This window comes from Cicer arietinum, chromosome 7 (assembly GCF_000331145.2).
Source record: "Cicer arietinum cultivar CDC Frontier isolate Library 1 chromosome 7, Cicar.CDCFrontier_v2.0, whole genome shotgun sequence".
Lineage (NCBI taxonomy): Eukaryota > Viridiplantae > Streptophyta > Magnoliopsida > Fabales > Fabaceae > Cicer > Cicer arietinum.
In genome coordinates, this window is record NC_021166.2 from 22,230,204 (window position 1) to 22,239,637 (window position 9,434).

Genomic DNA, 9,434 nt, shown 5'->3' on the forward strand with positions numbered 1-9,434 from the left:
AGATATTTATGCAACCTCAATTTATTGATTTTAGAAAATATGAGATATGGCAAGGTCCTTGCACTTATTAATTAAGTTCTATTTACATGACAAGTAATGCAATCTTTTAAATTTACAAAACAACACATCAGTCCATAAATTATTGAATGTCGATCAATTTAGGCGCTCCACCAAAATATTTCAATTACATTTTCTTAATTTTATAATTTTTTTTGTTTGGATAAAATAATTATTTAAAGTTTAATCATTTTTATAAGTTTCAAAATATTTAGAACAAAATTAAAAATTGGGTCAAACTAAAATTTTACAAAAATTAAATAAATCATGGGAACTATATGCAAAATTTAAAATATATAGAGAGACAAAATTGTAAATTTTGGAAAAATAAAATTGTAGGGTTCATATATTATTAGAAAGATAAAGAGAGAATTTAAATTTTTAGTTTTTAGATTGTATTTTATAATCCTTAAACTTAGCTTTAATAACTTATAAAATTACTTCCTTTCCAAAATGCTCTAAATTTACCATACCCTTATTTGTTAGTTATACTTATAGAATTAAAATGACCAAACTATACTTGTTGTAAAATCAAATTCACTTAATTCTACCAAAACTTTCTCCTCTCATCTTCTCCTTTATTTTTTTTTTTATACCATGTGTTTTATGTTAATTCCTGTTTGTTATATGTTAATTTGATGGTGTCAGTTTTTCTTTTATGCATTTTTGTTCATGTGTTTTATGTGTATCCATTTTTTTATTTTTAGAGCATTATGTATTGTGTTGTTAGGGATGTACCTAATCTGAATTTGTGTAATCTTACGTGAATAGCTCACGTAAATTTTTAAAATCTTTGTTCAAAACGTGAATTAAAATCACACACATGAACTAGATACACGTAAATATACGAAATTTGAGATTGTGTATGGTTATTTGACTCCAATTCATGTAATTTGTACAAAATAAAAATCCTACATTAAGTGGTTTGGCATACGTTTATGCAATTTCATTTTGTGTATGTGCACGCAATCCAAATTTATGTATTTTTATGCAGTTTCAATTTGTGTATGTATACCAGTTATAAATTCTTAAACTATAGATCGTAAGTGAACATATATTGCACACATTTATCTAAACTAAATTATTAAGTTATAGTTCGTAAGTAAACACATATCGTGTATATTTATATAAACTAAGTTTACATAAATTCTATTTTATTAAAACACATGTGAGTTGAATTCAAGTAAAATTTCCAAAATTCAAAAAGGAAAAAAAAAACGTAAAACGTATTTAGACATATAACATCCCTTGGTGGAAATTGTCTTGTTCAAATTCCTTTATAATTATATGGGGTGAGATACAAGGTGAATGATGAAATGATATTATAGGTATTTAATTTTTTTTTTTTTAAATATTAAGAGGGTATAACTAGTAAATAAGAGGGTGTAACCAGAGTCGGCCAAAGCTAATAAAGCTAGGGTTTTAAGTCTCCGAAAAATAATTAATTTTTTTTATATATATTTAAGGCCTAAAAAAATATAAATCGTAAGTAAAGGTTTGACAATTATAGAAAGATACAATCACTAACATATTTGATAAAAATATTTTATATCTTATAAAAAAAAAGAAATATAAAATTTAAATTAAATAAAATTATAATCAAATATTGTTATTAGTATTAGAAAAACATCTATTTTTTCGATCAAAATTTTACTTTAAAATTTGTTTTATTATTCAATAAATAAGTGTTTAACCGACTTAGGTATAACTAACAAAATTGTTAAATTTATTATTCCAACTAATTAATATGTTTTTATTAAAACTGATTAATATATATTGCAGATATAGAATATCTCAATTCATGATAAAGTTGAATATACGTTCTTTTAATGAATACTTTTCTTATTTTAAACATTTTGAATGAATTTTTCTATAAAAAAAAAAAATCGAGTTACCCTAAACAAACTTCAGATAAATTATATTATGCTCAAAAAGTGAAGTTCACCCTAAAAAAGGTTGAGCACGCACGCTTACACCCTTGTTATGTCCAGAGAAAGAGAGGTGGAGAATCAGCTGCACCCTTATCTCTACAAATCAAAACAGGTAAAACAAACTCTATCTATTTCTTGCCAAATTTGTACAACCGTTTCTATATCGTATATCCTCTCATATCAGAGTTAGTTATCATTTCATTTGAAGCTTTACTCTATTTTAATTGTTAGCCTAGTGAAGCTTTGTTTATAATTAGATTGGACACTATTTACAATACACACAACTTGTATTCAGGTTGATTAGTTGAAGGGATTAGAAGTAATTATTAGGTTCATAGCTAAATTAATACATTTACAAAAACATCCTTATTAATCGTAGCTAGGGGAGTTAAGTGGAGTGAAATTCAATAGATAAAATAAGGGTATATTAGTGAAAAATAATAATAAATGTTGTATTGGTATTCTAAAGTGACTATTATTTTGAGACGGAAAAAAAAATGCAAAAGAGTGATCAGTATACTAATGAGTAATGAGTAATGAGACATCATACATCAGTATAATATGCTCTTTTGATTTAAGTACCTTAAATCTGAAATTGTATTAAGGATAATAATTCCATCTATACATATATTATGCTATAATGCTATCACTCGTATAATAATACCTCACACTCACACAAAACCATATTAGCTAACAAACCTTCTCCTATCACACTATTATTGACCTCTTGCTAATTGCAGGGCCAGTATACTAATGAAGAAAAATTTCCTATTAAATATAAGACTTATATATATATAATAATATACATAATAATTTATCTAACTAGCTAGCTAAACATTCCAATGATGATCAACACAAATCATGAGCTGTCTGAATCCGATTATTTGGCGGCTTCCCAATTTCCAGACAACCAATTGGTGGAAGTGTTGGAGTTTTCAGTTCACCATAAGTCTTCCAACAGAATGGATCATAAAGGTGATACTTTTCTTGAACTGGTTCTAACTCAACACTTGTTAATGAAACATCAACACATGGCAAGCTATCACTACATGCAAAGTGAACTGGCTTAACTGTGTATGTTCCCTTTATGTTTTCATAGTTGATTCCTGAGAGTGATACTGCTGATGTTTGGTTTGTACAACTTCTTTTATCGCAGTAGAATTGGTCGATTACAATTGGGAGTTGAACTTCGGAAACTTTTATGTTTGAGAATAGTACTCCTTGTACTGAGCCTGATCCACCCTGCATAAAATGTTACTTAATTTGTAAGTGATCAAATTTTTCCTTCATGCTCTAATTTTGGAACTTGGGTTGAATGAAATATTTGCAGCTTTTTTATTGAATCATATTTAAATGGAATTGAAAACAACACATGAATGTCCAATTAAATGGTTACCAATGTCATTGTAATGGCTAATCATTGTACTTAGGAAGAAATAAAATTCATTTAGCAGTATGAAATTGTTTGAAGTCAAATTTTCTAATCAGTTTGTGGAACAGATATTTTGTTTTATAAACTTTCAATTTAGGAATTATTTTTACCTGCCATGTTTTGATTCTGACTCCATTCATTGTGTTGTGCATGTTGACATCCCTGATAGTAATGTTTGAGACACAAGCTCTGGTATTATCCTTTCCTAGACTTCCAATGCTGATTCCATGCCCTGGTCCGCAATTGACATTATGTACATATACATTTGAGCATCCAGTTTGTATTGAAATACAGTCATCTCCTGCACAACAATTTAAATTACTATTAATTGAATTGACACTAATAGTCATTTTACACCCGTCTTTAGGGAAATTTAAACTGTCTCACTGTGCAAATAGTTAAAATTTAAACCAACACTTAGCCAACTTGAACTATTTATGCATCATGTTAGTCTATATATTATGCTTTTTTTTCCTAGTATTTGGATTCTATTTTTTAAAAAGTACAGAGAAAATGCAAAGTTAAAAGAGTAGTATAGTTTATAATTGGATGATGCAGTGTGGATTTTGAGCTTGACAAGTCCCATGTAACTTATGGCTAATTTTCAAAGCATTAGAGATTGTTTGTTTCCATGTGTCCAATTTGGCTCTAGACAGGATAAGAATAAGGTAATGCCATGCTCTTTTAAGGATTATGTAACATCAGGATCAGCCCAAAGGCGAAGTTACTAAAACTCTAACTTTAGTTCTATCAATAAAAATTTATTTGTCTTTAGTGTTTATAAGCAAAAAGCCCATGTATACAGACAAAAAGACTCATCTTAATACTTTCTCACCTTAAGAACAAAGCATATCCTAAAACTTGTTGTATGGTTCACTGGCTTTTGAGAATTATCAGGCGGCCCTGTGCAAAATGCATCTAAGTCTTGTTTTTCTGTTTTTTTCTTTTGTTTAGATTTTATTTTCATTTTGTTGTGTGGTCATATCTACTCACAAAAGTCATTTTTCAATATATAGTCCTCTAACTAATAACATACGTTTATCCAATAAATAGAAATGTGCAATAAATTTATCCATAATTGAAATTGAAATATTACCACAAGCTAAAGTGCTTTTGTATATCAACACATCTTTGGAGTTCTGTAAATGAATTCCATCAGTGTTAGGGCTATCACCAGGGGATGATATGTTCACATCATGAACCAAGACTCCATTACAGTTGTCAAACTTGAGGTGGCATTGTGGGCTATTCTGAATTGTTATGCCTGTGACTGTTGGATTAATACTTCCATAGAACCTCAGTGCCTGTAAATTAACAACAACAAAATATTTCTTTCATTATTATGTTCCCATATATCTTTAAACATAAATCAAATTAGTTTTGAAAAGGTTTCAAATGTTCCTTACAGTTGGTTTGATGCCTGGCATTTTTCCTCCCAGCTCACTTTCAATCTAGTACAATTGCAAAGGTATAAATGATTAGCCTCATGTGTGCAACTTTATTGCTACGTGAAAGTAGGTTTTGACTCTTCTAAAGTCAACAAGTTAGTACTTCAACACACTTATGATTTGTTATGTGCAATGACACTTCATATGGGATGTGTGTTTGGTGTTTAACATCGACACGCCATTGATAAATGTAGTTATATTTAATAACTTTTATTTTCTTAAGTTCTTTAGTAGACAAATGTTAGTAGTTTGTTAGGGGAGGGAGAAAGGTTAGTAGCAATGATCAAACTCCTAACCTCCTTTTTAAAACTCATTCAGTATTCCAACTCAAACTTCTAAGCTAATCTTTCAAGGTCTATTTTCTTAAATTATTATTAGTATCTACATGTCAATATTAATATTGCATGTAATATCAACTGTTGATATTATTTGTTTTATGTTTCTAAAATGAGATACTCACTTTGTGAAATTACGTGGCGAAAATGAAATAAAAAATACCTGCATTGGTGGCCTTCCAACTGTGTTGTTTAAAGGGACCAAGAGTTTTTCTTCATCATCTATAGGATTATTATATGGAGTTGTATCTTGCCACCATACCGAGCCTCTTCCATCAACGATGCCATTTCCTTGAATGGTAAATCCAACCAGTTTTGTAAAGTCCAACCACTGTAGTATTCCTCTGCCCCAAACATTTGCGTTTGTTGGTGCAATAATGGTGCCATCAACCTGAAAAAAATATAACCTTGTTAATATAAAAGTGGATATGTTTTGACAAGTAAAAGTTAAAAAGAATATATATTTACAATACATGTATGTGGTATAAATTTAGATTTCAATAATATTATCAAGCTTCCTCTTATTAATTCGTTAAATAAAGTGCTCATATATTTAAATTGGTGTATTAGCAAATTGGGAGGTGTAAATAGCTGCACCCTTTCTCTTTACGTAAATTAAAAAAAGTTACCTGGAAAACGATATTGGGTTTACAGTACGGGCCAGAGAATGCAATGGGCCCCACGTAGAAGACGTAATCTGCTGGAATGAGCATGGTTGAGGCTTCTACCTTACATGCTTCAGCCCATGTGGCTTCAAATGCCTGCATTGCATTTCAACCCAAAAGGAAAAACAGGTAAATACTACTTCAATAAGTACCATTCAGTGTGTGTGTATAAAAAATGAGGTATTACTTTCAAAAGAATATAAAATGATTATTGAGTTTAATGGACTTTAGTAACTCAATGAGAGATATCATTTTTCCATGTCATATAACAAATTTTAAAATGTCTTTATAAAAGTGATGTGGTGTAACCAAATAATAGACTTTAATTAGATATATGTGTAAAATAATTTTGCTGTAAAATAATTTTACACCGTCAATTCCTAGTTATTATAGGTAGTGTAGGAATATATTTTTGTCAAGTAATCTTAAGATTTTGGTAATCAAACAAATATTAAATAATTTGATTTTTTTTTTATTGAATTAAATAATTTATCTTGAATAGTCATTTATTTGCATATTAGAAGTTTTATCAAGTAGTATTATTTGAGTGATCGAAGTAGAGAAATAGATTAAAATATTAGGATCTTGATGAATGAGTGATCAAGTAGAGAAATAGATTAAAATATTAAGATGTTGATGATTGAATGATCAAGTAGAGAAATAGATTAAAATATTAAGATGTTGATGATTGAGTGATCGAAGTAGAGAAATAGATTAAAATATTAGGATGTTGATGATTGTACGTACTTTAATGCCACATTATTTTTTATTTTATTTTATTTTTAAAAAAAAAATTATTTTAATTTTTTTTATTTTAAAATTTTGTATAATTTATCATAAAAGTAATTTTTGATTGATTTCACTATTATATATCTGAACATATTCTAAATTTAAAAAATAAAAAATATGTTTTTTCAATAAAATAAGAAAATAAAAGCTAAAATATTATGTTACTTATAAGTCATAAGTAATGTACTTTAAAGTAATGCACATTTTTAAACAAAAATGATAGAGTATACTAATTTTTATGATGAAATGAACTTTATTGTTGATAAAAATATTCTTATTAATAAATAAGTCAATGGAGTAATTAAGTATAGGTATTGGTAAAAAAATTATTAATTTTCTAAAATGATAGAGAAAATAAAAAATTTCAAACCTTACAGTTAATTTGAGACATAGTATAGAGTTTCCTTCCTTGGTATTGGAGTGTGCACATACGACTCAAGTGTCCTAAAGAAATTAAATTACAGATTTTGTTTTTGAAGAAAAATTAATTTACTGTTGGAATCGTGACCTAACTGTCTTAACGAGAATCATTTATCAATAGGTCCCCACCTCTTTGGTTTGTTCTGTTCTACTGTTTTCCCTTTTTGTATTTCTCACTACTTAGCTTTCAATCAATTTCATTGTGAACTTTATTTAACGATATATTACCAACACGAGATTATATTCCAAATAGAAAAGAGAAAGGGAAAAAAATTATTTATGCTCCTAATTGCATATTATATTGTTATACCATAAACTTTGGTAGCTGAACTCAAATAAATGATTAGATATTAAATGGAAAAGAAATATTTCAAACACGGACGGTATTACCAAAACAAAAAAAATTTAACAAATTCATTAATCATAATTATAATATTTTGTAAGGTTAATTTTCTTTTTTTGGGTAAGCCAAGCATCTTTCACATGTAATCATAGAGACTAATTTCTTAAGATAACTTAAATTCGTTTAAAGTGTTAAATGTTAGCTTAATTGTAAAGGTTATTATTGAAATGGCAATATAATTTTAAATGTCATATTTCGTTTAGTAATTTCTTAAAAAATCTTAGTATATGTTTTGATTGATAATTAATTTGACAATATATATGCCTCTAATTTTATTGAAACTTTAAAGTATAATTTTTAATAAAATTATAGTGGTATATTATGTTACCGTCAAATTCAACGTCAATTTAAACATGGAGAATTGTAATTAAAAAGTACCTTAAACAATTTGTTGAATATAATTAACAAGATTAAAATTTTATATACCTTTGTATCATCACTTTTTGCATCTCCTTTAGCTCCAAAATCTAACACATTGAAAGTGGTAGAGGACCCACCATTGTAAGTTTGTGGTGGTGGAGTTGAGGGTGTATCTTCATCTTGTGGTGGTGGTGGTGAGAGTGAGGGAGTGGTTTTATGTGGCGGTGGTGGTGGAGAAGTGTTTGATTTTGATCTTCCACCACCATTATGGTTGTTGTGTCCATTGCCATGATAATTATTTCCTTTCTTCTTCAACAAAGAAGCTATCTCTTCTCTGTTTTGTCTCCAATGCTTACCTCTTCTTGCAATACACTCTTCAAAATTTGAAGACCAAATAATAAATGCAATGAGAAACATGTATGTGAACCTCTTTAAGCTCAAACCACTCATTTTTAGAAGTGTATATGAAAAATGTGAGTGAAGTTCAAGAGAGAGGGAGAGAAGAGATAATTAAGAGGTTCTTTGTGTTGCTAAAAAAACAAGTGACAGTTATGTGTTTATATAAGGAGAGAACTTGAGGACTAATAATAAAATAATTGTTTATTCAAATGCTTCAAAAAAAAAATCTTCATCTGTCTGACAATAATTAATTAATTTATAAAAATAATCATCATAAAATAATTAATAATATAATATAAATTATATTTTTTTGAATTGAATCATTTAATTAATATTATATACACTACTCTCAATTCATTTTTTTTTATTTTTTATTTTAAAATAATAAATATATCATTATTTAATAAAAGTAAATTTATAAATTTATATTTTATTTTTGTTTGTAATTATTTTAATTTATATGAAATAGTGGAATATCGTGAGATTGAGTACTATTTATGCAAACACAACAATATTCTTGATAATGCCAAGCATTAATGATTCATTCTCTTTCTTCTTCTCATCTTTTCAATTTCATTAATTAGTTTGTTTTCCTTTTTGTGAATTTTGGTTAGAATATTTTTAGTGAGAAAAAGTTGGGCTACTATTTCTCTTGCCACATATCAGAAGTCATTACATGTGACCAAACTAAGCGACAGTTGGGGTGCTACTATTAATTTATTTATTTATTTATTTATTTGTTTTTGTACTATTATATTTCTTAACCATACTCAAGTTATAATTGTCTCATTGGTCAAAACCAGAAGCTAAATCTACCTTCTATCTTTTCCAACTTTCAAACTTTGGTATATATAATCAATTGGAATCAAAACATCAAATTATTTTGTGATTCTCATGGCAGCAACTAAATTTTTATTAATGGATACAGGGGATTTTTTTATAATCAATTGAACCGCGTATTAAATACTAGCTTCGTATCTAAATATAAATTTTTATTGTGTATTTTACTCTTATTAAAAAAAATTAGAAAATGTAATTATTGTATTTATATTATATAAAAAAATGAATAAAATGTCTTTTGTATATTGATGTATTTAATAATAACTTTTTTCATATTTCAAGATAAATTAATAGTATTAATTAAAGTTATGTTTGAAAAAAAAATACATTTAATAAATTATAAATAAGCTTATAT

The 9,434-nt window shown here is 27.4% G+C and overlaps 1 protein-coding gene and 1 long non-coding RNA gene across 3 annotated transcripts; one reads left to right on the forward strand and one right to left on the reverse strand.

Moving 5' to 3' along the window:
* The first annotated feature begins 1,943 nt into the window (after positions 1–1,943).
* On the forward strand, positions 1,944–4,354 carry LOC105852515 (uncharacterized). 2 transcript variants are annotated; one of them, XR_003474257.2, is made up of 3 exons: positions 1,944–2,100; positions 2,729–3,253; positions 3,590–4,354. It is a non-coding gene; the product is annotated as an uncharacterized lncRNA (long non-coding RNA). The 2 variants fall into 2 exon arrangements; XR_001144418.3 differs by having other exon boundaries at positions 2,815–3,253.
* Positions 2,540–8,377, reverse strand: LOC101490111 (polygalacturonase At1g48100-like). Its single transcript, XM_004509701.4, has 7 exons — positions 7,907–8,377; positions 5,833–5,964; positions 5,367–5,594; positions 4,827–4,871; positions 4,517–4,724; positions 3,531–3,721; positions 2,540–3,230 (listed from the first exon to the last, which is right to left on the reverse strand). Exons 1-7 carry the CDS (start codon positions 8,288–8,290, stop codon positions 2,838–2,840), a joined length of 1,581 nt encoding a protein of 526 aa, XP_004509758.1. The 5' UTR covers positions 8,291–8,377; the 3' UTR covers positions 2,540–2,837.
* Between the last annotated feature and the right edge of the window lie 1,057 nt (positions 8,378–9,434).